At 35.9% G+C, this 27,946-nt stretch overlaps 2 protein-coding genes and 2 pseudogenes across 2 annotated transcripts; all 4 read left to right on the top strand.

Annotated features, from left to right (window-relative positions):
* The first annotated feature begins 568 nt into the window (after nt 1–568).
* On the top strand, nt 569–8,298 carry LOC120135298 (annotated as a pseudogene).
* Nucleotides 8,299–11,477: 3,179 nt separating this feature from the next.
* On the top strand, nt 11,478–14,132 carry LOC120135353 (exocyst complex component SEC15B-like). The gene has a single exon (XM_039151629.1). It carries the CDS (start codon nt 11,493–11,495, stop codon nt 13,905–13,907), a length of 2,415 nt encoding a protein of 804 aa, XP_039007560.1. The 5' UTR covers nt 11,478–11,492; the 3' UTR covers nt 13,908–14,132.
* Nucleotides 14,133–15,465: 1,333 nt separating this feature from the next.
* On the top strand, nt 15,466–15,996 carry LOC120135314. The gene has a single exon (XM_039151598.1). It carries the CDS (start codon nt 15,481–15,483, stop codon nt 15,964–15,966), a length of 486 nt encoding a protein of 161 aa, XP_039007529.1. The 5' UTR covers nt 15,466–15,480; the 3' UTR covers nt 15,967–15,996.
* Nucleotides 15,997–17,308: 1,312 nt separating this feature from the next.
* LOC120135265 lies at nt 17,309–22,857 on the top strand (annotated as a pseudogene).
* The last annotated feature ends 5,089 nt before the right edge of the window (nt 22,858–27,946 follow it).

The raw sequence follows: 27,946 nt of genomic DNA, 5'->3' as shown, positions 1-27,946 counted from the left end.
CATTAATGTATCTTATGGCAACCATCAACTGCTTTATGATGAGCTTAATTGGATAGGCTAGTTAGATAGATTGATTCAGCAAGTCTTCCATTACATATGTTTGAAGTTAAACTAATGCGTAGGTTTACGAGTTTTTAGTTCCCTAATAAGTCGATCCAAAGTATTTTCAACAAGTATTGGCTTGCGCTGTGAATTGTGATCTCTAAGTTGGCTCGTTGACCTAAGCAACAAAACCAACTTGTAAAATATTTTAATATCTTCGAACGCCTTGCTTGCTTCTCAATGTTTCCATTTCTTGAATTGCACTGCACAACCCATATTATGGAGTTCGGACCATATACATGATGTATTTATAAATTATTTTCAGGCTCCTACAAGTAAGCAGCCTCTGCATGTGTGTAGGGGAATAAACAACTAAATATACGTGTTTGATGTAGCTGATATAAATATATGTATACGTTAAAAAATTGCATACAGTAAACCTATGTTCTCCTTTTAAATACTCCTGATCCCATCAACGATCTTTGCAAAATCAGATCACCTCTCTTTTATTAAACAATCAAAACCCATGGCTTCGAAGCTCTGCTATCTTCTAACATTGTCTTTCTTCGTTCTTCTTCCTTTCCTTATCACTCCTTCGCTTGCTGATGCTTCCCCATCTGATCCTGTCTAACCAGGGACCATTTGCAAGTCCACCCCACACCCTGCCTATTGCATATCCATCCTCCCTAATTGAGCCGCCAATGTCTACGACTATGGTTGATTCTCCGTTCGCAAATCTCTGTCACGTTCCCGAAAGTTCCATGACTTCGTTGAAGAGTATCGAAATAAATACCGGTTGTCTTTATCGGAATCCGCCATTCATGCTCTAGAGGATTGCCGCTTTCTAGCTGTCCTGAACATGGGCTTCCTTTTGAGCACATTTAAAACCGTCAATGCCACTACTGAAACTCTGACCTCTAGGGAGGCTGATGACATACAGACCTTCCTTAGTGCTGCTATAACTAACCAGGAAACTTGTCTGGACAGCATACTATCGATTGATTCAGCTCGGAGCATAAGGAACGGCCTAATGGATCCTCTGTCAAACGACACAAAACTCCACAGTGTTTATCTGGCTCTTTTTACAATGGGGTGGGTTCCCAAGACGAAAAAACCGACCGCATGGCAGCCTAGTAGCAAGCATATAGATTTCAAACATAGGCGTTTGTTAATGTCTAGCAAGACACGGTCTACAATTTACGAGACCGTAAGAGGAAGAAAGCTTCTTCAGTCGACTGCCCCCGATGACGTTTTAATCAGTAACGTCACGGTGGTGAGTCAGGACGGTAGTGGAAATTTCACTACCATTAACGATGCTATATCTGCAGCACCAAACAACACCAATGGCCTATTAGGCTACTTTTTGATTTACATCACTGCTGGTGTTTATCAAGTGTACATTTCAATTCCTCAGAACAAAAAGTACTTGATGATGGTCGGTGATGGAATCAACCAGACGATTATCACCGGAAACCATAGCGTTGTCGATGGATGGACAACATTTAACTCCGCAACCTTTGGTAAGTTATTCAATAAACTACATGTGAAACTGCATAATAGCTTAATGATCTGATAAACTGTGCTTAAAATTACAGCTGTGGCGGCTTCAAATTTTGTTGCGGTAAACATAACATTCCAGAACACTGCCGGAGCGATCAAGCACCAGGCCGTCGCAGTTCGAAACGGGGCTGATTTGTCAACGTTCTATAGTTGCAGTTTCGAAGGATACCAGGACCAGGGCCGATTCTGGGCAGGGCCAGAGGAGCACCCGCCCAGGGCCCATAATTTTAATTTATATTAATTTATTATATTTTAATAGACTAAATTAAAAATAAGGCTCATAAATATTAATATACCACTTTCTTATATTAATACAAGAGGTCCCATAAACTTATTTTTTATTGATTTATTTTTCTCATCATAACGTTAAAAATTATATTAATATACTAAATTAAAAGCATGGTCCATAAATATTAATAAACTAAATTAAAAGTAGGGCCCATAAACTTATTTCTTATTGACTTATTAAAATAATGTTGTAATAATTTTAAGATTATTTTTTCTCATAATAATTTGTCGGATGTTGATGGAGATGGTTTTTTTTTTTAAATAAAGTGTTGCAATTGACTTTTCCAAATGTATTCATGTCAGCACTTGAAGTTCTTGAGTTTGTTTAAACTAGAGATTGTTATCCTAATGTTTCAATTGCTTATCGAATCTTATTAACAATACTGGTAACGGTAGCAACCGCGGAAATAAGTTTTTCAAAGCAGAAATTATTGAAGAATTATTTGATGTCAACAATGTTACAAGAAAGATTGAATAGACTAGCTATGTTATATATTGAGAAAAAAATGTTGGAAAACATTGATGTTAATACTATCATCAATGATTTTGCACCAAGAAATGCTCGAAGGCAATATTTTTTATAGGTATTTATATGCTTAAATATGTTTTTGACTTTTTTTGATATTGTAATGAATTAATATTTATTTAATTTAATAAAAAATTAATTAAAATTTTATATTGCATATTTTTTAATATTCTTTTAAATTAGGGTCCAATTTTTTTAATTTTGCCCCGGGTCAAGAAAAAGTCAGAATCGGCCCTGACCAGGACACTCTATATACTCATTCCTTGAGGCAGTTATATAGGGAATGTGACATCTACGGTACCGTTGTTTTCATATTCGGAAACGCTGTCGTTGTTTTTCAGAACTGCAACATGTATCCTCGACAACCAATTGTTAAAAGTTTCAAAGTTTGGCAACCAACTTTGGAAAATGTTTTTTTCAAAGTTTGGTAAATGTTTCTTTGAAAAATGTTTTTCAAAGTTTGGTAAAATTTTGGTAGATGTTTGTTGAAAATAGGAATGGGTAAATTCACTTTAGTCATTGCACTTTAGGGTATTTTCAAAGATTAGTCCCTAAGTTTCTACTATAAATACCCTTACCCATTTAGCTTCAAAATCATCCCAAAACATTTCTTTCTTCCTATACTAGAGAGCTTTCTTGTGAGTAGTGAGTGTTTTGTAAACACCTGTAAATTTTCTCTCTTAATAAAAGATCTGCAGCAGCCCGGAGACGTAAGCACAATTGGCTGAACTCCGTTATCAATTTTCGGGTATTATTTTTCTACTTTTATTTCGCATTCTCACTAATCTGGTTATAGGGAAATTACTTGTACTCGGTTTATTTTCCTAACAACTGGTATCAGAGCTTTTGGTTGTGAATTTTGTCAATTTTTCTGCGAGGTTACTATTCATTACTATTCACGTGAATAGTGAATTTCGTGAATAGTGAAATTTCGGTCGGCGATACGAGTTTGTCGACGGTGGTGTTCTAATACACGGTGGTTCGCAAGAATTGTCAGAAACGATCCAAAAGAAGCCATATTCGAGTGGAAGCGATGGCTGCAGACGAAGTGAAGGTGAAAATTGAAAAGTTCGATGGTGCGGACTTTGGCTTTTGGAAGATGCAGATTGAAGATTTTCTGTACCAGAAAAATCTTTATCAACCTCTCTCAGGAAAGCAACCAGAGGGCATGAAGAATGAAGACTGGGCTCTTCTCGACCGACAAGCCCTCGGAGTCATCCGACTGACGTTGTCCCGAAATGTTGCTTTCAACATAGCAAAGGAAAAGACCACGGCGGGTCTTATGGCGGCTCTCTCCAGTATGTATGAGAAGCCATCGGCCTCAAACAAAGTTCATTTGATGAGGCGATTATTCAATTTGCGGATGACGGAAGGGGCATCGGTGGCACAACACCTAAATGAACTCAACACAATCACAACCCAGTTGAGTTCAGTGGAAATTGAGTTCGATGATGAAGTTCGAGCTTTAATTCTCTTATCATCTCTACCAGACAGTTGGAATGCTACTGTTACAGCAGTCAGCAGTTCGTCGGGAAACAGCAAATTAAAATTCGACGATGTTCGGGATCTGGTACTGAGTGAAGAAATTCGACGGAGAGAATCGGGTGAAGCATCAACCTCCTCAGCCTTGCACACGGAGTCTAGAGGAAGAACTTCAGAAAGATATTCAAATCGTGGCAGATCAAAATCCAGACGGGAAAAATCTAGAACGGGAAAGAAAGATTTTACCTGTTATAATTGTGGCAAGAAAGGTCACTTTAAAAGAGATTGTCGAGCACTGAAGAAAGATACCGGTGCACAGGAATCTGCCAACATGACAGAGGAGACAGGTGATGCCATGATTCTAAGCGTCAACAGTCCGATTGAATCATGGATCTTGGATTCAGGGGCATCTTTCCACTCCACCCCATGCCAAGAAATCATGGAGAACTATGTCAGTGGTGATTTTGGGAAGGTTCATCTTGCTGATGATGAAACTTTAAAGATCGTCGGAAAAGGAGACATCTGGCTAAAGTTGCCAAACCAGACCACCTGGAAGCTGACAGGAGTGAGACATATTCCTGGCCTCAAAAGAAATCTGATTTCTGTTGGACAACTTGATGGAGAAGGATATAGCACAACCTTTTCAGGCTGTGAATGGAAGATTACCAAAGGAGCACTCGTCATTGCTCGTGGTAAGAAGACTGGTACTCTCTATGTAACCTCAAATTTAGAGAATATCATTGCAGTAGCAGATGCTGATGGAAAATCAAACCTATGGCACCAAAGGCTTGGCCATATGAGCGAGAAAGGGATGAAGACACTTTTGTCAAAAGGGAAGCTGCCGGATCTAAAGAATGTAGATGTCGGACTATGCGAGGATTGCATCTTTGGCAAACAAAAGAAAGTCAGTTTTGCAAAGATTGGCAAGACACACAAGACAGAAAGGTTAGAATTGGTTCATACTGATGTATGGGGACCATCCCTAGTTCCATCTCTTGCAGGCTCACTATATTATGTCACCTTCATCGATGATTCAACAAGGAAGGTGTGGGTTTATTTTCTGAAGAAGAAATCAGAAGTCTTCGATATCTTCAGAAAATGGAAGGCCATGGTGGAAAATGAGACTGGTTTGAAAGTCAAGCGGTTGAGGTCTGACAATGGAGGAGAGTACAGAGACAGTAGATTCAGAGATTTCTGCGCAAACAATGGGATCAAGATGGAGACAACAGTTCCCAAGACACCGCAACATAATGGTGTAGCAGAGCGCATGAACAGAACTCTGAATGAACGTGCCAGAAGTATGAGGATACATGCCGGCTTGCCCAAATTTCTATGGGCTGAAGCAATCAACACTGCAGCTTACTTGATCAACCGTGGGCCCTCAGTTCCTTTGGATGACAGAATACCAGAGGAAGTTTGGAGCAAGAAAGAAATAAACCTTTCACACTTAAGAGTGTTTGGTTGTATTTCTTATGTACACATAGACTCTGCTGAAAGAAGTAAGCTTGATGCTAAGTCCAACAAATGTGCTTTTGTTGGTTATGGCGGTGATGAGTTCGGTTACCGGTTTTGGGACTATGAAAATCGGAAGATCATCAGAAGCAGAGACGTCATTTTCAATGAAAATGTGATGTACAAAGATAGGTCAACCGCAGAATCAAGTAATACCGAAGCTGAAACAAAGGAATTTGCTGAGTTCGAGGAGATTTCTGGAAATGATGTTCAGATCAATCCTGAAGCAGTTCAAGAAGAACCAGGCACACCAGAACTGAGACGCTCCTCCAGAATTCCTAAACCAACCCAACGGTATTCTCCTTCTTTACACTACTTGTTGCTGACTGACAATGGTGAACCAGAGTGCTATGATGAAGCAATGCAAGTGGAGGATTCAGTCAAGTGGGAGTTTTCCATGAAAGATGAGATGGACTCGCTTATGTCAAATCAGACATGGGAATTAGCTGAATTACCACCAGGCAAGAAAGCGCTCCACAACAAGTGGATTTACAGGATCAAAGAAGAGCACGATGGGAGCAAACGCTACAAAGCAAGATTGGTTGTCAAAGGCTTTCAGCAAAAAGAAGGTATTGACTACAATGAAATTTTCTCTCCAGTCGTAAAATTGTCTACAATCAGACTGGTGTTGAAAATTGTAGCTGCAGAGAATTTACATCTTGAGCAGTTAGATGTAAAGACAGCTTTCCTTCATGGTGATTTAGAGGAAGAAATCTATATGAGGCAGCCAGAAGGCTTCATAGAGGCAGACAAGAAAAACCTGGTATGCAGGTTGAAGAAGAGCTTGTATGGTTTAAAACAAGCTCCTAGACAGTGGTACAAGAAGTTCGATAGTTTCATGAGTAGCAGTGGTTTTATCATATGCCAAGCAGATCATTGTTGCTACATCAAGAGGTTCGACAACAGCTTCATTATTTTATTATTGTACGTTGATGACATGCTCGTTGCAGGCTCAGACATGCAAGAGATTATACACTTGAAGCAAAAATTGTCGAAGCAGTTTGCTATGAAGGATCTGGGCGCTGCAAAGCAGATTCTTGGGATGAGGATCAAGAGAGACACAAAGTCGGGGACTTTGATGTTATCACAGGCTGAGTACATCAACAAAGTACTCTCCAGGTTCAACATGCAAGATGCTAAACCAGTAAGTACACCTTTAGGTGTTCATTTCAGACTCTCCAAAGACCAATCACCAAAGACGGAGGAAGAACGTGCACACATGGTGAAGGTGCCGTATGCCTCAGCAATTGGAAGTCTGATGTATGCCATGGTTTGTACCAGACCAGATATTGCTCATGCAGTGGGAGCTGTTAGCAGGTACATGAATAATCCGGGCAAGGTACACTGGGAAGCAGTCAAATGGATCCTCAGATATCTTCGGGGTACCACAAACAAAGCACTTTGTTTCAAAGGTGGAGATATGATACTGACAGGCTATGTAGATGCTGACTTAGCCGGAAATGTCGACATCAGAATGAGCACTACAGGGTATGTCTATACTCTAGGAGGAACTGCAGTGAGTTGGGTTTCTCAACTACAGAAGATAGTTGCTCTCTCCACAACTGAAGCAGAATATGTCGCTGTTACGGAAGCCAGCAAGGAGATGGTTTGGCTCCAAAGTTTCTTGGAAGAGTTAGGCAAGAAACAAGAAAACAATATCTTGTATTGCGACAGTCAAAGTGCTATCCATCTAGCAAAGAATCCGTCTTTTCATTCCAGGACAAAGCACATACAATTGAGATATCATTTTATCCGGTCTCTTCTGGAAGATGGGATTTTGAAACTTGAAAAGATTAGTGGAGCTCAAAATCCGGCAGACATGTTGACAAAGACGGTGACTACGGATAAACTGAAGTTGTGTTCAACTTCAGTTGGCATGCTAGAATAACAAGACCAGACATGCTGCTGCATTGATCGAGGTGTGAAGACATATTAAAATCAGTCTTCAAGTGGGAGATTGTTAAAAGTTTCAAAGTTTGGCAACCAACTTTGGAAAATGTTTTTTTCAAAGTTTGGTAAATGTTTCTTTGAAAAATGTTTTTCAAAGTTTGGTAAAATTTTGGTAGATGTTTGTTGAAAATAGGAATGGGTAAATTCACTTTAGTCATTGCACTTTAGGGTATTTTCAAAGATTAGTCCCTAAGTTTCTACTATAAATACCCTTACCCATTTAGCTTCAAAATCATCCCAAAACATTTCTTTCTTCCTATACTAGAGAGTTTTCTTGTGAGTAGTGAGTGTTTTGTAAACACCTGTAAATTTTCTCTCTTAATAAAAGATCTGCAGCAGCCCGGAGACGTAAGCACAATTGGCTGAACTCCGTTATCAATTTTCGGGTATTATTTTTCCACTTTTATTTCGCATTCTCACTAATCTGGTTATAGTGAAATTACTTGTACTCGGTTTATTTTCCTAACACCAATGAAGGGTCAGTTCAATGCAATCACTGCACAAGGGCGGACCGATCCGAACCAGAACACAGGCACATCGATTCATGTCTGCAACATCAAGGCTGCTGACGATTTGGAGTCGAGCAATACCAGTTTCAAAACGTATCTAGGGAGGCCATGGAAGGAGTATTCAAGGACGGTATACATGCAGAGTTTCATGGACAGTTTGATAGACCCAGCTGGATGGAAAGACTGGAATGGAAGTTTTGCGTTGAGTACATTATACTATGCTGAGTATGATAATAATGGACCTGGATCCAACACTTCCAACAGGGTCACATGGCCTGGTTACCATGTGATTAATGCTACCGATGCTGCTAACTTTACGGTGTCTAGTTTCTTGTTGGGCAACGACTGGTTGCCACCCACTGGAGTGTCTTTCAATGAAACCTTAATATGATATGGAATTTTACCTTCTTTTCATTTTTGTTTGTATAACGTAATAATCGTGTAAATAACCGAGAAATTCAAGCGTTTTTATCATGTGATTCACTGATTAATTATTGTTTTTTACGTAAATTTGTGTATTGCTGTAATTTATTATATTTATCGTCTAAATATTCGTAACATTATGCATGATCATTCTTTTCTAATAAGCTAAATATTTGATTGACATGAAAAAAATATATAGTTGAATTCACTTGATGAGAAAAATTGAGATAAAAATTACAGATATATGGTGGATGTAATCTGTGGAGACTCTTAAACTCAAACTATATTTCTCAAGTTAGCTTTCGATTGAAAATAGAAAACATTGAAGTAGACTTTATGATTCAAATTTCCTTTGTAATTGCATTCGAGTAAAGTTTTTTAAAAGTATTTTTAACTAAAAAATTCGTTTTAATAGTAAAATTAATATCAAATAGATAAAAAATGAAAAAAAAATGTTATGAAAAGAGTAGTTTCAAATCAATCATAAAAACGGAGATCTTAAGCTTTTTCATTTTTAATTTTAGCGTTCAAATTTATATTTTTACATTACTAATGCATGGACTCCACTCATTTACCCAGAAAAAGAATTTTAAAATTTCATTTCATTTATTAATTATGTATTTATATTTTATTTTAATAATTTAATATTAATATCTTTAAAAAATAATTTATTTCTTAATAATATATTTTAATTAATTAAATTTAAATAAAATTTATGAATTATAAATTAAAAACATTAATAATGAGTTATTCTAAAAAATATATTTTTGTTGTAATTTTTTATATTTTTATTATAGTTTAAATTGATAAATTTCATATATAATAATATTTTTTAAATATTATTTATAATATATATATATATATATATTTTAAATGATTAAAAGGATAAATATATCATTTAATTTTTTCATTTTAAATTTTAAATGAGTGACTGTGGTTAAATCAAAATAATTAAAATATTGTTTTAAAATTCAAATGTTAAAAAGTGTTGATAATATATATTTTTAATAAAATATTTCATATATAAAATGTTATTAATGAGTTGTCTTAAAATATTTTTTATATTTTAATTATAATTTAAGTTGATATATTTTATATATCATAATATTTTTTTTGAATGGAAAAGGAGGTCGAAGCTAGTACATTAGCGTTTCATTGGAACGTAAGGAGGACTATAGATATCTCTATGAAGGAGAGTCTGGATGGGAGTCGGAAAAAATCAAAAGTTTCAACCAAAAATATTTTAATTTTTATAATATTTTCTATTATGCCTATTTCTTACAGTTTGTTAATCTTAAATTAAGCTGTCGTATGTACAACTGCAGCTTATCTTAAAAATATATACGTAGTGGATTTGTGGAAGAAATGGTTGGTTTTAATTTGATCAACAAGTCGACGACTCTTGTGGGCCAGGTTTTATAGTCAATTTAGTTGGCATAACAGCATAATTAGCTGGAAAAGTAAGTATCAACTAATCACTAAAAAAATTTAGCTTACTCTCATTCTCATAATGGGTAAGGAGAGGTAGGATAGTAGTCTGTCCCAAACGTCAGATTGAGAGCAGCTTCCGTAGGAGACCTCTAAATTATGAAATACACTCCGTGAAACTCGGTGTTTCATAAATTCTAGATACATCTTATCTATTTTCTTGTCTTATTGATATAGAGATTTCACAAACCAAAATTACCAAATCCCGTACTATTATCAACGCCACTCAATCTACTTGATTCATACAATTGATGCTTGTTGTTAGTTTACCATTAAAGCATACTAATTAGTAACATCAGATCTTAACGGCTTTGGTTAATAGATAAGAAAATTACTGAAAAAGAAGCAAAACTTGGCTACATGTTGTTTATCAAAACTGCAAAAAGATATTGTTTTTAAGTAAAAATTTATCACTAATCACCAATCAAGGAATTCATCGATAAACAATTTTAAAATCATTTTTAATTTAATTTATTGTCAAAATAATATATTAAAAAAAGAAAACATATCTCATTAAAAACTCCTTTTAAACATATAAAGGAAAAAGAGGGTAAACAGAGGGCAATAATTCATGCGGATAAATTATTTGGTCTAATAAGGTAGTTTATTTCAGAATCTATGATATTTACTACAATGAAGGGTTAACTCGTCATGTGGAGGTGACAAATTTCAAAATAATATTTTTTATTTAAACTCGTTACGTGAGCATGATGAATTCTAAAAAAATATAAATTATTTAGTCTAATTAATTTTTGAGTCGCCCTATAAACCTAAATAATTATTACGCTAGGATTATTGGGCTAATTTTGTCGGAAAAGACTGTCCTATGATCTTGTATTAAAAGAAGAAGAATCATTTGATACAGCAGTCGTGATAATCTCATGACAAATTGAGTTAAAATATAAGACATTTCCAGAATGGAAAACCCACTTAGCGAAAGTTTGTGGCACAATATTACAAAGTCTAGGAACAAGATATACTTCGTAATTTAAACTAACATCAAAAATCCTATGAGCTTATCAGAGATGATAACCCAACGTGAACAAATCCTCCTCTGATCAAGATAAATTGTTGACTATAAATGCCGAATCCTATTCAAAGATCACATGGTCCACCAATACTCACTCAAAACAATGTTACATGCAGAGTATATGACATAAATTGATATATATATATATATATATATATATATATTAATAAAATGCACGTAAATTATCATACAAAATTATTACATCACAATTGTTTAAAAATCCAGAATTTAATTAAATAAAAAAAATAACTTCAAAATTAAAGATTAAACTAAATTTATTAATATATCAAATTAAAATTTTGAGATAAGGTTTGCATGTAGTGATTAGCTGGGTGGGCTTAGAATAATTATATCAGATTACTGGTATTTTTAATTTGAAGTGCAATCTATTTTTTTTCCTTAGAAGGCGTTTCTCCGTATTTCCGGCGACCAAGCCGTTGGATTTAACGTAAGAGAGAAGTCAAACAAAGTCTATATTTACTCTTTCCATCCGAAATTTGAAATTACAAACAAGCCCATCTATCAGCTTTCATCACCCTAGTGTCAATTTCGTCAAAAACAACCAAACACATCATTTTTTTGGGTATTCAAAAACCCCCCGATTCACAAAACTCACAGCCCAACTCACCTCTCTCTCTCTCTCTCTATCATCACGGCGCCAACACCGTTACCGTTAAAAGAAATGCAGTCAACGATGTCACGTCGCAAAGTGGCTCCAGGCGCCGCCGATGCTGCAGAATCCGGCGAAAAGCAGGAGCAGCTCCTCCTTTCTTCCGCAATCTGTAACGGCGAGGACCTCGGTCCTTTTGTCCGCAAAGCTTTCGCTTCTGGTAGGCCTGAAACCCTGCTTCACAACCTCCGTCATTTTTCTCGTTCGAAAGAATCGGAAATCGAAGAAGTTTGCAAAGCTCACTACCAAGATTTTATTCTTGCTGTCGATGATCTTCGATCTCTTCTCTCCGACGTCGATTCCCTCAAATCTTCTCTCTACGACTCCAACTCAAGACTACAATCCGTCGCCGGTCCCCTGCTTTCTTCCCTTGATTCCTTCGTCGAAGCTCAAAATGTTTCGAAGAACGTGGACTTTGCTTTGCAATCAGTGTCTTCGTGTATTAAGCTAATGGGACTTTGCTCAAGAGCTAATCATCACCTCTCAAACTGCAGTTTCTACATGGCCTTGAAATGTTTAGACTCGATTGAAAACGAGTTCCAAGATAAAACACCATCGTCTACTTTAAAAAGGATGCTAGAGAGCAAGATTCCAGAGATTCGATCTCATATCGAAAGGAAAACCAGCAAAGAGTTCGGCGATTGGCTCGTGGAGATTCGCGTGGTGAGTCGCAATTTAGGGCAATTAGCAATCGGGCAAGCCTCAGCTGCTAGGCAACGTGAAGAGGATCTAAGAATTAAGCAAAGGCAAGCCGAGGAACAGAGTCGACTCAGTTTGAGGGATTGCGTTTATGCTTTAGAAGAAGAAGTTGATGATGAAGGTGGATTTGGGGGAGACGAAAACGATGGTTATAATTACGGTAACAACGGCTTTTTAGGTTTTGATTTGACTCCTCTTTATAGAGCTTATCATATTCATCAAACTTTAGGACTCGAAGACCGATTTAAGCAGTATTACTTTGAGAACAGGAAACTTCAACTAACGTCAGATTTTCAAGTATCTTCTATGACTCCCTTTCTTGAATCTCATCAAACATTTTTCGCCCAAATTGCTGGTTTTTTTATTGTAGAAGATCGGGTTTTTAGGACAGGAGGGGGTTTAATTTCGAAAATGGAAGTTGAGAATTTGTGGGAAACTGCTGTTAGTAAAATGTGCGCTGTTTTAGAGGATCAGTTTTCAAGGATGCAGACTGCTAATCACTTGTTACTGATTAAGGATTATGTGAGTTTGTTAGGGGTTACATTGCGGAGGTATGGCTACGCTGTTGGTGCATTGCTTGATGTTTTGAGTAAGCATAGGGATAAGTACCATGAATTGTTGTTGTCTGATTGTCGGAAGCAGATTGCAGAAGCACTTGCTGCTGATAAATTTGAGCAGATGTTGATGAAGAAGGAGTATGAGTATTCGATGAATGTTCTATCTTTCCAGATACAAACATCGGATATTGTTCCGGCATTTCCTTATGTTGCACCATTTTCGTCTACTGTACCTGATTGTTGTCGGATTGTTAGATCTTTTATTGAAGACTCTGTTAGTTTTATGTCTCATGGTGGGCATTTTGACTTCTACGATGTTGTTAAGAAGTATTTGGATCGGCTTTTGAGTGAGGTTTTAGATGGGGCTCTTTTGAAGCTTATCAGTTCATCTGTCCATGGGGCTTCTCAGGCTATGCAGGTTGCAGCAAATATGGCTGTATTGGAGCATGCTTGTGATTTCTTCTTTCGTCATGCCGCACAACTTTCAGGCATTCCTTTGAGAATGACAGAAAGGGGTAGGAGGCAGTTTCCTCTTAGCAAAGCCTGCATTGCCGCAGAAGAAATTCTGTCTGGGACGCTCAAGACAAAGGTTGATGGTTTCATGACATTGATTGAGAATGTGAACTGGATGACTGATGAACCTTCACAAGGTGGTAATGAATATGTGAATGAAGTCCTAATATATTTGGAAACTCTAGTTTCTACTGCACAACAGATATTACCACCTCAAGTTCTTAAAAGAGTTTTACAAGATGTTCTTTCTCACATATCAGACAAAATTGTTGATACTTTACTTGGGGATTTAGTTAAGAGGTTTAATGTAAATGCCATTATAGGGATTGATGTAGATATTCGCTTGTTAGAATCATTTGCAGATAACCTGGCACCTCAGTTTTCTGAGGGTGATGCAAATCAGTTGAAAAATGCACTTGCTGAGTCGAGGCAGTTGATCAATTTGCTTTTGAGCAGTCATCCAGAGAATTTTCTGAATCCAGTAATTAGAGAGAGGAATTACAATTCCTTGGACTACAGGAAAGTTGTGACAATCTCGGAGAAGTTAAGGGATCCTTCGGATCGGCTATTTGGAACCTTTGGGAGCAGGGGTGCCAAGCAGAATCCAAAGAAAAAATCTTTAGATGCATTGATTAAAAGACTCCGTGATGTGAGCTGATTTGGCGAAGAGTTGTATGTAAGTCTATGTTCTTTTGCCTTTAACCTTTGTTGATTGCAATTGCAGATATTTCTAGTATATTATTGCTAGTTCATTTGCTTCATAGAAAGCAGAGCAGTTGGTTCTCTCTTTTCTTTCTTTTTCCCTAGTTGTATTGAAAATTTTGTTTGTATGTATCATTCATAAGCATTTTACTGTCAGCTTTATCAAATTCTTTTTGGGCCATGAGTGATTTTTTCTTATTAGTCGAATGACACCTATAGCTATATGTCTACAAGTAAAATGCTATATTCATTGCTTGTACTTTTTTCCTCTCTATTGGATGCCAGCCAATATTGGTGCATCACACATGGTTGATTCCCTTATGCTGATGCATTTGTGGGATGCAGACATACATACGCACATTTCTATGTGCATTCATTTTCGTTGGGATAAATTTAATATTTATTTCGGGAGTTAGCTTTGCGCTACAATGTAGACTTGCTAGTTAAGGAATTGATTATATCTGAGAGCGGCCGAAAATTGATTATGATTGTAAGTTGTTTTTTCAAGAAGAGAATGATGGAAATCTTTGATCTTGTAGATGGTTATTTGTATGGAATAAATAATTACTTCACATATTGGTCTGTCTGCAATTAAATTTGGGCATGATTGCAACATTAATGTATCTTATGGCAATCAATCAACTGCTTTATGATGAGTTTAATTGGATAGGCTAGTTAGATAAATTTTAGATAGTCCTTGCATCTATACGGTATTTGATATTTGATTAGCCGGTTAATAAATTGGATATTCTCTAATTATACTTTTGTGTGATTACTTTATATAATTATTAAGACAATAATTGTATTTTTATAGGAAACTAAATTTTATTAATATTCAAATATATAAAGAACTTAAATTAAATGGAACTAATAATATTTAGGGCATAAGCCGTCTTTTACTTCACTTAGCTCGGTCGTTGTTGCTAGATCTCTTCTGTAGGCGTGATATATAAAGATGCTAATAAAATTGGCTTGCATTTTATTTGTTATTTTCTTTTCAGCAAGATGTTTGCAATGCTTATGAGTAGCTACATTGAAGTTCATCAATTGTTTTTCACCCAAGTTTATGTTCTTACGTCTCTTTCTTCAACTGTTTTACAATACGTGGTCGACTTTACAATGAACGAGTAGCATCATTGGGACGGTACGTTACCATCCACCGTATAGATGAACATGCATTTATAGACGCAGGCAGCATCGGTTCATATATTTATGAGCACGAAGGAGCACATGAAAACATTGGATGATGTCATCGGTAAAAAAAGTCACTACGTGGCTGGTAGCTTTTATATTATTTGTTTCCAGTTGCGGCTATAATTAATATCACCCCAGGCTGGAGGCAGCATCGGTTCATATATTTGAGCACGAAGGAGCACATGAAAACATTGGATGATGTCATCGGTAAAAAAAGTCACTACGTGGCTGGTAGCTTTTATATTATTTGTTTCCAGTTGCGGCTATAATTAATATCACCCCAGGCTGGAAGCTTTTTTCACTTTTAATTCCCCACCAAATTCCATCAAATATTAATGAATCCTCTTTCTTTTCCCATGGCGTATGGAAGCGTAATCTCTCTGATTCTAGTCTCCCTGTGGGCTTCATTTTCTTCAGCCGATGAGAAGTTATCTGCGTATCAAGTTGTTCAACAGTACGACTTCCCAGCAGGCATCCTTCCCAAGGGGGTAAGTGGGTACGAATTGAACAGAGAGACGGGTGAGTTCTCTGCTTATTTGAACGAAACCTGCGACTTCAAGATCGAATCGTACCAATTGCGTTACAAATCCACCATACAAGGCGTAATCTCCCCGGGGAAGATATCCAACTTGAAGGGCGTGAGCGTTAAGGTTCTCTTCTTTTGGCTTAACATCGTTCATGTGATCCGGGATGGGGAGGAGATACAATTCTCGGTGAGTATCACGTCCGCTAACTTCCCTATTGACAACTTTTACGAGTCTCCACAGTGTGGGTGCGGATTCGACTGCGATGGGTTGAATGGATTCGCCGCATCGATTTAGTTAGGTGGCCGTACTCATCAGTTAAATAAGTTTAGGCTATGTTTTAGGTTTTCAGTGTACGGTTACGGGCTTGAATTCCCAGTAGATGTAGCTTATGTTGATAAGTAAACAACTTTTTCTCTTCCTTTTATAAATTTAATTCTGAGAAATAACACTGAAATTATTTTACGCTAATTAGATGTTCAGTTACATGAAAAATGTACAAAAGAGAGAAAGGCAACTTTTTTTAAAAAAAATTAAAGAGATGAAAAAAATAATTAAAAAATTGGTGATCATTTGATTTAGATATTAATCTGTTGATTGTGATATGATAAAATTTAATCCTAAAATCATTTGATATGTATTTTGTTGTTCAACTCTCATTTATATTATGTCGTTGAACCAGTGCTTAAAAGTAATGGTGGTGTCAGTATACACCATTAAAATATAATTTTATTATATTTCAGTTAGTATGTTAACGTTCAATTTAAACAATTGTTAAATTTTTTAAAGAAAAAAGACGAGTTTGAAACATATAAATAGTAAGGTGATTATTTTATAATTTTTAATAATTGAGGGATTTTACAAAACAATGTTTTATAATTAAAGATCATTTTATAATTTTTAATAGTTAAGAAACTCAACAAAATAACTTCTTATGTTCAGGGACATTACCTACAATTTATTAGTTTTATATTACAATTTAATCTTTATATTTTAGTCAAATTTTTTTCTATTTTATATAATAATTTAATCCTTATATTTTAAATTCTTAATATAATAATAAATCACATAGTTTAATGACAAATGAGATATTAAGGGCCTTTCTACCGCTCCCTCTAATTAGTTTTCAATGTAATTTGGGGCAAAATTCGCCTGATATTATAGATGGGATAATTATTTAGTTTAATACGATACAAAATAAATTATTCAAAGATTTATGATATTTTTTATAGTGATTTGCAATTCGTCACTAAAATATAATGAATTTGAATAAAAAATATTATTTTAATAAACTCGTGTAGTCCACATGCGGATAATTAATTTTAGAAATGATCTAATGGACTACTTTTTTTTCCGCATGGATGCCTTGACGGGCTTTCTCTTGTGGGCCCAGAGAAATCGGCCCGAATAAGGGTAAGGAGTGTTTGTGACTATTTCCTCTTTATACGAAGTAGTCGGTATTTTAACAAAGTCAAAAAATTCCAGAACGCGAGCCAATATCGTGCCCTGAAAGCTGCTAAAACGACATAGTTTTTGAAGCCCACCTGTGACTGTATAAAACACTAACCCCCATTTTGCAATTACAAATGTCAAACGATTTCTCCCGCACTCTGCTTATCTAAAGTCAAAAGAGTAACAACCCAACATAGCAAGTAAGCTGCAAGTAGACCAGCTCCGACACGAAATCGCCAAGCGGGGGCTCGACACAACCAGAACCAAGCCCTTTCTGGTTGAACCCAATCTCCTTTTTAATCTGCCTTTTTTAAAATACAATTTAAATGCCATTCTCATTTTTTTCTTAGATTTTGAGCTGTTAATAACAGGTGCAGAGACTAGAAGAAGCTTTGCTCAAGGAGAAGAAGAAAGAAGAGGATAATGAAGGAAATGCAAATGATGCAACCGAAAATAACACGAGAAAGAGAGGGAGGGAATCGGATGTTGATAATAACGAGGATCCAAACAAAGTCAAGGTCATTGAGGAATTTCGACAAATGAATGTCAAGCAATTACGCAAACAAGCTACACTTCGTGGTCTTTCCACTGCTGGAAAAAAAAGAACTTCTTGAGCGGCTTCGCCAGGATGCTGACAAAAATTCTCTCTGTGGTAAATTGAATTTCGGTTGCATTTGTTCATTTTGTTTGTTAGTGCCATTGGTGAAAGACTAAACGGAGTTTCCTTGTTTGTTGCATGAGTAGTTCAAGAGGAGGAAGAGGAAGAAGAAGAAGAAGAGAAAGAGAGTACCAAGGAGGAGAAAATTGTTACGGGCACAAAGAAAGGTGTGTCTGTTCTGGATCACGGGATTCCGGATGAAATAAAGGCTCATTATCACGTTTTACAAAAGGCTAGTCTTTTCTGCTTAAATTCCATTTTTGAGCCTGCCAATTTGGAAAATATTTTGCCTGCCTGGTTTATTTTTTCATTCTATTGTATATTTTTAGAGTAGAAGAATTAGTATTTCGGTTTCGGTGATCCAGGGTGATGATATCTATGATGCCATGTTAAATCAGACGAATGTTGGTGAAAACAATAACAAGTTCTTTGTGATCCAGCTTCTAGGTTAGTTATTTGTTATAATGCATTTTATCCCAATTCCAGAAACTGATATTCAAATTTATTGCTTCAAGTGTTTTCCTATGATAATTTAATCATCAGCCGAAAGAAGCTCATTTAAATTCATTTGCATAGGCAATTTACTTCCTTTTATGGGTTGTCGGGTTGGGATGTTTGCTTGTTCTGCTTTCATCATGATTTCCTAATTACAAATTTTCCCGCAGAATCTGATGACTCAAAGACATACATGGTTCATAATAGATGGGGTAGAGTTGGTGTAAGGGTCAAACTAAGTTACATGGCCCCTTTCTTCACTTCACGCTGCAATTAATGAGTTTCAAACAAAAAGTTCTTTAACAAGACCAGAAACTATTGGTACAACAGGAAAGACTTTGTTTGTCACCCCAAGTTCTATGCCTTGCTGGAGATGGAGTATGATGAAAGCGGAAAAGAGTCTGATGTGAGTTGTTTTCAGACACAAATAGATTACATGACATACTAGCTCCTGCATCTTCCCCCACTATCTTCCCCTTTCTAATTTTCTTAAATGTTTAAGAAGCAAGATATTCTCTTACCTAAAATCATCTTTAAGGAAATGAGAGGAATGGGACTACGGGAGAGAAGGGGCATCATATAACCTATGCTAGTCTATGGAGCTTTAGTTTCCTGATGAACTGCTTTTGACTTCTTAATTACTATATTCAGGTCATAAAGACAGACTCTTCCATAGGGACTCAATTACGGGAAACAAAGCTTGAACCACGTGTTGCTAAATTTATCTCTCTTATATGCAATATCAGCATGATGAAGCAACAAATGATGGAAATAGGTGAGCTTATAATTGTTTTTTAAACTATTTATATACGTTTGTTCAATTTTTAGGCCATGTTTGCTTCATTTGTTTTTCTATGGCTTTGTAAATTCCTTTTCACTTTTATCCTTGTATTGCTGCTAATATTTCCCGTTAATATTGTGGTTGTCTTCAAGGATACAACGCTGACAAGTTGCCTCTTGGTAAGCTAAGCAAATCCACAATTTTAAAGGTACTTTTTCAATACATGCACTAGACATTTCTCTTTGAAACATCTTTGGTTAGTTACAAAAGATTTTAGAAGGTAAAAGGTATTCCATTGTGGTGATAACTTTCAGTATCAATTTTAAATATTGAAGGTCTAGTCTGGTCATTGAGTCAGTAAGTGTAGGGACTTACAGTTTGGTGCCACAGCTTTCAATTTTTTGATCGTTCAGATAACTTCTTTTCATATGCCCCTTAATCTACTTTAGGGGCTGAGCACCCCTTTTATGGGCCCCCGTCTCCTACTATGCGTTGTCTTACAATGGTTTCTTAGCATCAATCTTATTGGGCATGTCTTAGTTTCACGCTGCTGCATGCTTGTCTTTCACAAGCTTGCAATAACTACAGTATTGGCATGTTACGAGTACATTTGTCAGATGGTAGCCTTTTTTTCAAAAATAACAAATTAATTATGCTTGCATGTGTTCAGGGTTATGATGTCTTGAAGAGAATTGCTTATGTGATTGACCAGTCAACAGGAGCAAGCTTGAGCAATTAAGTTCGTAAGTACTTTTCCGTAACTTTAGTTACACATGTACAACAGTAATGCTTTATAGTATTGGCTTTCTATTTCAAGATAGCATGTCATGTTGATTACAGCTGTGTGCTCTATTTCTATTTATTTTCCATGAACTCTTCATGTTGTAGAAATGTGAATTTCATTGTTGGTTAATTCTTTTTCTTTTTAATTACAGAGAATTTTACACTGTGATTCCCCATGATTTTGGATTTCCAAAAATGTGTGAGTCTAATTCTTCCCCTCCTCCTTCTCTAGCCGTACCCAATAACAATATTACAACTGACATGGACCTATCTGTGGCAGGTGATTTTGTCATTGACACCTCAGAAGTTGAAAAAGAAGTTGGAAATGGTGATTTATACCTAGCTACTTTATATTGTAATTATGCCCGAGTGTTTTACAAGTTTGTGCCATTTCTCTTAGTTGTTTTCTTAAATAAGAGTAATCTCAGTTCCTCTGATGTGATTGAAGGTTGAAGCCCTGGGAGAAATAGAGGTTGCATCAAAATTATTAGCGGATGACACTTTGGAGGAGGTATTTTGCTTCTAAGATCTAATGTTCTTTTCTACATTCTTCTCCTTTAATCTCCTATTTAGTCCATCCTTTAGATAAGCTGAACAAAAAGGTGTGTTCTAAACAACTAAAAATGCTTGAACACCCATGCTTGTATTTTGCTTGCAAGTTTTGATTATTGTTGTCTTCATATGCATGATATTCACGCATGAGTCCTGAGTCTACAACTGTAAGCCATATGACCAACAGTCTACAACTATGTCCTTTAAGACTGTTTTGAGCTACATTCCAACCGTCTGTCATTCTTTTTTCTTCAGTTAACGGATAAAAAATTATACGATTGTATTGATCTACATATAGGGAGCTTAATTTGGGCCATAGTTAATTTTAGCACCCACATTTCTTTCATCTCTAACTTCATTTGTTATATTAATGAGTCCATGTATGCATACACACAAAAGTACTATTGAGATTTTTTTTTTGGTTCCTTCTCATTCGATTATTTATGCACTAATTTTTTGCTCTAATTTAATGTTGTGGGGAATGTTTAGGAAGATCCTTTACATTATCGTTACCAACAGCTTCATTGTGAACAGATGCCAGTTGAAAACAACTCCGAGGAATTTGCTATGGTATTTGTTCATCTTTGCAGCTTTGAATTTTGAAGTAAACGTGAAACTTAACAATTTGTAACTTTCCGTTTTCTTTTGGAGGCCCTCTCTCAAATTTGTAAAAGAAAATTGCAGAAGAATTGTTGATTTTTAATCTTCCATTACATTTTTAGCCATGCATTTGGGAACTAGCTTGTTTACATTTTCTCCATTCATTCTTCCTTCCCCTGATCAGATTGTGAAGTATATTCAGAATATTCATGCAAAGACACATTCAAATTATATGGTTGATGTTGCTCAAATATTCAAGGTGACGAGAGAAGGTGAACTTGAACGCTTTTAAAAGGTGCCTCCCATGAAAATGCTATTTCCCTGTTAAGAGCAGGGTGTCCTTTCCACCAAGTAATTATTATTGGTCTAACTTTATGGCTTCTTACCTGAGCAGTTTTCTAGAACAAAAAATAGAACGCTTTTGTGGCATGGTTTTCGGCTTACTAACTGGACTGGCATTCTGTCCCAAGGTCTATCCTTTTCTCTTTTGTTTCTAAATGTAATTATGTCTGTAGATTTGTGGGTAGTACGTGTTCCTATTTTCTCCTGTTTCCAGATCTTGGGATTGGCATTCTGTATGTCTTTCCCTTTCTCTGTTGTTTATGCATGTTGTCAAGGGCGTATGAGTGGGAATATGGAATGTGTTTGTCAATAACCACAGGATATCTGACAGCATCTTGTACTTAACATCCATCAGGTTTGCGCATTGCTCCACCTGAAGCACCTGTGACAGGTTACATGTTTGGGAAGGGGGTTTACTTTGCTGATATGTTCTCCAAAATCGCAAATTATTGCTATGCTAATTCTGCCTTCAGGACTGGGGTTTTGCTTCTATGTGAGGTTGTTATTCAATCAGTTCAAATGATATTTTGGTAATACCATGGAACATGGTTGATGGTTTCACCATCAAATGTGTTACATATTTATATCAGAAATTACAATCCTAGTATTTCTTTGTCTCAGAGATTAATTAACCAGATACTCTTTGTATCAATGGTTCAAATTGATTGGTTTTCACTAGAAAAAAATTAGTTTCCTATCATTGATCTCTTTACATTGAACCTTTGCATACGAATTTTCTTGGAAATTCTGAAATTGACCCCTTGCTATCTGTCTCTGCATGTCTGCTTCCCATCATCCTTGCGTATGTTATAATCATTCCTTTCTTGTGGTTAAGTGTTCTCATGAGCCATTTATCTCTTAGGTAGCCCTGGGCGACATGGCTGAGCTTCTACAAGGTAAACGTGATGCTGATAAGTTGCCAGATGGGAAGTCGAGGTTTGTAAATTTAAACTGAATGATTGCTTTTAAGTAACTTTCATCTATATGTTTTGATATCTTACGATTTTCCAAATCCACGACTAAAAATATTGAGGAGCTTTATCCGGCCTTAATCAGTTTTGAATGTGCTGTTTATATTGTACCATTTGAGAGAAACATCAGTATTATGTACTCTTTTTAAAACATGTTAATTGACATTGATTCTGTATTGCCATCACAAAAGGTGTTGGTACAACTGCCCCAGATCCTTCTGAAGCCGAGACACTTGATGATGGTGTCATAGTTCCCCTAGGAAAACCAAAAGAGCAAAAACGTGAGGTATGTGTAAGAAATCAATCATTTTTTCTGAAACTGTATTAAAAAAAATCATGTTTGCTAGATGCGTCTGTATTTCCTTTGCAGGGTGCTTTATGGTACAATGAATATATAGTCTACAATGTCGACCAGATAAGGATGCGCTACTTGATTCAAGTTAGTTCCAAATATACATAGTTTTCAAGACATTTGTCGATTTATTGGCTCTTGTTAATAGAATCTTGGTTCTTAATCCATGTCCTGTAAAATTTGTGAAGGATATTTGCATCCCCTTTGTATCCGGCTGTTGTGCTCTTGTTTCATACTGAAGACACTAAATTTCGTCCTTATAGTATATTTATTTACATTTTTTTTCTTTTCAGGCCCAATTGGTGCCCAAATGCAGACAAGTCCACGTGTGGTCCAATGCCCAACAAGCCAACCTAGGGACTTCCAGAAACCCTTCAACTCCCCCACGCTGCACGCCTCTCAACCACGCCCGATTTTCTCGGCAACCACCAACGGCGCGTAAAGATTTCGCATGCATCACCAACAAACAACCAAGAATAATCATATTAGGACTCTCATCAACTAATAAAACCTAGTTTTACTCGAGATCAAATGCTAAAAAATAGGGCGTTTTTGTATTATAAATAGACACAATATTTACCAGAGGGATTAGGCATGATTTACACACAAAAGAATACCAGCAAAATTTCGAAAAGAAAAGCAGATATTTTTGTAACATTTCTCGAAAGCAAATAAAGAAAGGTAACATTTTTTACCTTTGATTCGGTTTGCGTGGCTTGCATGTAATTCTTTTCTTCCTTCTTTGGTTTTAAACCGAACGCCGATGACTTTGGGGTGAAGGTTCTCGAAACTTCGAATCGAGATCTACTCCCGAGGCCTAGTTTTTTTTTAAAAAAAATGTTTTGGTTTTCGAAGAGGGGAAGGAAAGCTCTCGGAAAATGATTTTTTTTTAATATTCGTCGTTGATGACCGGCGACCGGCGAGGTGGCGCCACCTATTTTCTGGAAACACGAGGCGGCGAGTTCATCCTTCGGATGAACAAGCCAGAGAAACGAAAGAAGAAGGGGAGGTGGCTCTGGCTTTCACATAAAAAATAGAGGCTTTTAATTTTTTTAAGATATATAGTAAGCCCGTTAAAGCCCACGACCCAACCCATGGGCATCAAGGATCCGCGTGTTTTGGTTTTAAAATGGGTAAACTTCGCTTTTTGTCCCTTCATGTTTTAAAAGCTTCAATTTGGTCCTTGATTTCGGTTGCAATTATGATTTTCCTTCAAATTTTTCTGTTATTTTATTTTCTCTTTAATTTAGTCCTCTGTTAGTGTACATATAATTATTTTTCCTTATTTTATTCATTTTATACATTTTTTATATATTATTATTAGTATTATTTTCTTTATACATATTTTGTTTTTATTATTTTTGTTATGTAAATATTTTAATATATTATATGCTTATTTTTATTTATCCTTTTTATATTATTGTATATATTTTGACTATTATTTTATTTTTATTTGTTTTATTTTGACTATCTTTATTTTGTTTGTTTTTATTACTTTTTTCTTTTCTTCTTTTTATTTATTTGTTATTTTCCTCTTGCCTTTATATGTTGTATGTATCTATTATTCGCTTTCTTTTTGTATATTTTCTTTTACGTTTTTGTCTTTGTTTCTTTTATATTTATGTTTTATTTTGTTTCTATTTTTATTTAGTCTATTTTTTTTTCTTTCTTCCTTTTCGTGTTCTGATTGTTATTGTTATATTTACGCTCTCTTGACCTTAATTCAATTCGGTTTTTCATCTCAAATCTAACATTTTCATCCTTTAAGGGCATTTTCAATCAGTCAGAGGTAGGGTTGCACATTTTTCGGATTTCAATCCGATCCGGATCAGTTAAAAATCGATCCGGTTTTTTCCCATAGAAAAAAACCGGTTTATAAAATAACTGGTTCGGTTTCTAACCGGTTTGGAGGGCCGGATATCCTAACCGGTGTAACCGGTTTCGGTTTTAAAAAAACCGGTTTTTTTAAAAAACCGGTTATAAAAAAACCGATTTTAATATTATTAAAATTACATCGTCATCAATTGCAACAAAGTTTACGATAATTTGTTGAAAATATTTTGATATTTCGATATAACAAATTAAGTTAAATGAATTTTAAGATTTTCCAAATGATTTTCTAAGTATATTCGATATAATTATTCAAATATCAAAACATTACTCCAAATATTTCAAAAATCATTTTTAATCCTTACTTGAGTGTAAAATTAAGTTTTAATCTTAAAACAATTTCAAAATAATCTTTCAAAGTATTTCGAACCATTTCAAAGTTAAAAATTCCAGATTGCTCAGAGGGAACCGATTCCTCCCCAAGGGGGTACCGATTCCCCCCTGAATGGTTTGGCTCCGAGATTTCCAGAATGCTCGGAGGGAACCGATTCCCCCATAGGGGGTACCGATTCCCCCCTGTTCAAACGGTCGAAATATTTGAATTTTACACTTAGGGAACTGATTCCCCATAGGGGGTATCGATTCCCCCCACGCTCCAAACTGTTTTATTAATTGTTTTCACACTAAAACGGCTATATGATCTTCACTAATCATCCCCAACGTTCAGAAGTGATTCAAGGTGTATTTAAGCAAGCTTAGAAGCCATTGATCAAAGACAAGAAACATCAAGCAACTAGAATCAAGAGAGAATCAAAGAGAAAGCATCAAACCTCAAGTTCGATAAATTCAAATACTTAATTGAAATACTTAATTAACTCAACATAATTGAAATACTTAAATACTTCCAAGTTTGATAAATTCAAATACTTAAAAACTTTCAAGTTCGATAAATTCAAATACTTAAAAACTTCAAGTTCGATAATTGAAACAAAGTTTACGATAATTGAAATAAAGTTTAAAAATAAACTACATTGCCATCTCTTCTTCATCATCTTCGCCTTCTTCGTTTGGAGGGGATATTCCAAGTTCGACTTCTTCAATGTGTAAGTTTGCTTCCAAATCGGCATCAATTGCATCTTCTAGGGTGGTGATATGTTGCTTACGAGCCGCTCCATCCAAATAATCCTTTAAACAAATGCATACTTCCACCGACTCGGGACTTAGTCTTGATCTCCGTTGCGATATAACCCTGCCACTAACAGAAAAAGCGGATTCCGAAGCTACCGTAGAAGCTTGGACGGTTATTAAATCACGGGCCATGGCGGCTAGAATCGGAAATTGTGCTTCCTTTTCTTTCCACCAAGCCAAAATATCCAAACTTTCAAACTCTTTAAATGTCATTTTTGATAGAAAATCGCATGACATGTAATTTCCCAACTCGCTACTTGGGGTGGTAGTACGTGATCGTTTGGATTGGGAATTTACAAGAGTGTTAAAAAGATTCAAATTTATGTTACTTGGACGTCTACTAGATGATTCCGCATTCATTCTCATTTGATCGTGTATTACACTACTTGATCCGTATTTAGTTAAATAAATTGCAAACATGTCTCGAAAACATTTGTTAAAATAATTTATTTGGTTTTGGATAAAGTTGGGTTCATCATCGGTTAGATTAAAAGCAAACGCAATTTGTTCAATTAGTGTTTCAACCCCACCAACATTTAACGTTGGGTTTAAAGCAGCGGCACAAGTAAAAATGGGGGGAATCTCCTTAAAATATTTTAAAAGTTTTTCCTTCATTGCAAAGCCAATTTCTTGAAAAACTTCGGTTTCAAATTCAAAGTCATTTAGTCGGGTAGCCAACAAAAATATTTGATTAAGAACCAACGGGCTAGTAGGGTAATAAACATCGGATAAAAAAGTTGTTGCATTTTTAAAAACCTCAAGTAAATCGGTTATTTTGGCTATAGTTTCCCAACTCGAATCCAGATAAATGTTTGGGACATGACCTCTCTCGAAAAGCCGATCGTGAAATGTTTGCAATGTTTCCCTTTGCCTTAAGGCAGTATGCATCATCATCCAAGTTGAGTTCCAACGAGTTGGACAATCCAAATTAGGACCCAAAGCTTTTTTATTAACAGACTTACAAAATCGTTTATAATCATTTAGTCTTTTGTTGTTGTTACAAAGAACCGATTTTATCATTGTTTTAAATTCTAATCTAATCGGCTCAATAACCTCCAAACCGGCTTGCACGGATAAATTAATTATGTGTGCAACGCAATGGGTATGAAAAAACGCACCGTCTAAAATCGGTGAAAGTAATATTTTCAATCTTGGAACCGCGTTTGTATTATTCGATGCATTATCAAAGGATATAGAAAAACTTTATTTTCTAATTTATAAAGACAAATTACCCTTTTTAAAAGTGTAAATAAATTAGCACCGGTATACGGCTCACCGAATAATTCAAACGTGATTGTTCTTTTCATCATTTGCCAATTATCTTGATCTAACCAATGTGACGTAACGGCTAAAAAAGAATTTCCGGTATTATGAGGGGAACTCCAAACGTCACATGTAAGCGACACACCATAACGGTGTTCTTGGAATCCTAAAATCATTTTTTCCCTCGCCGTACGCCACATTTTTATAGCATCTCTTCTAAGGGTAGTACGACTTACTTGAGTATAACGTGGTTGCATTAGTTGTTGAATTGTTGTCGTGAAATCTTCATCATCAAAGTGGTCGAACGGCAATGCTTTTGTAATCACGAACTTTGTAAATGCTTCTCGTAATTTTTCGTTGTCGTAAACAAAAACACCACCTTGCGGTGTAAGATTCGATTGACTAGGATCCGATCTTGAGCGAAGTGCCTTGCATGATTTTGTCAAATGGTTCTTCAACGTTGTGTTTCCTTCCGATGCAAGAAACTTTAGACAAAGTTTACAACGCGCCCTCCTCGAGCCATTTGACATCTCACATAAATCGTAGTGATCCCAAATATCTTTGTTTCGAGTGTGTTTGATCACTCTCACGACTTCAAGGTTTCCCCCGACGGAAGATTCAGCCGTGTTACTCATGATGAACAAAAAATTACAAAAATAAGATTTGAGAGATGTTTAAGTGTTGTGTAATAAGATTTGAGAAAGTTGTAATCAACCAAATACATCCCCAACCTATTTATACATGTTTAGGGTGGTAAAATGGTAATTTTTTAAAGAAAAAAACGGTCAAAAACGGTCACAAAACCCCCCCAACGGCTAGTTTTTTAAACCCATACCGGTTTTTTTTTTCCGGATAAAAACCGGTTTTTTTGAAACCAGTTTTTTATCCGGTAAAAAACCTGTCTAGGTTTTTTTCTCCAAACCGGTTAAAATAACCGGTTAAAACAAATCAGATCCGGTTAAAAAAAATCGGTTTTTCCCAAATTCGGTTTCGGATATTTTTTTCGCAAA

This window comes from Hibiscus syriacus, unplaced genomic scaffold (assembly GCF_006381635.1).
Source record: "Hibiscus syriacus cultivar Baekdansim isolate YM2019G1 unplaced genomic scaffold, ASM638163v2 tig00110607_pilon, whole genome shotgun sequence".
NCBI classification, from domain to species: domain Eukaryota; kingdom Viridiplantae; phylum Streptophyta; class Magnoliopsida; order Malvales; family Malvaceae; genus Hibiscus; species Hibiscus syriacus.
The sequence above is the reverse complement of the archived record's forward strand: the minus strand, read 5'-3'. Positions and strand labels throughout refer to the sequence as shown.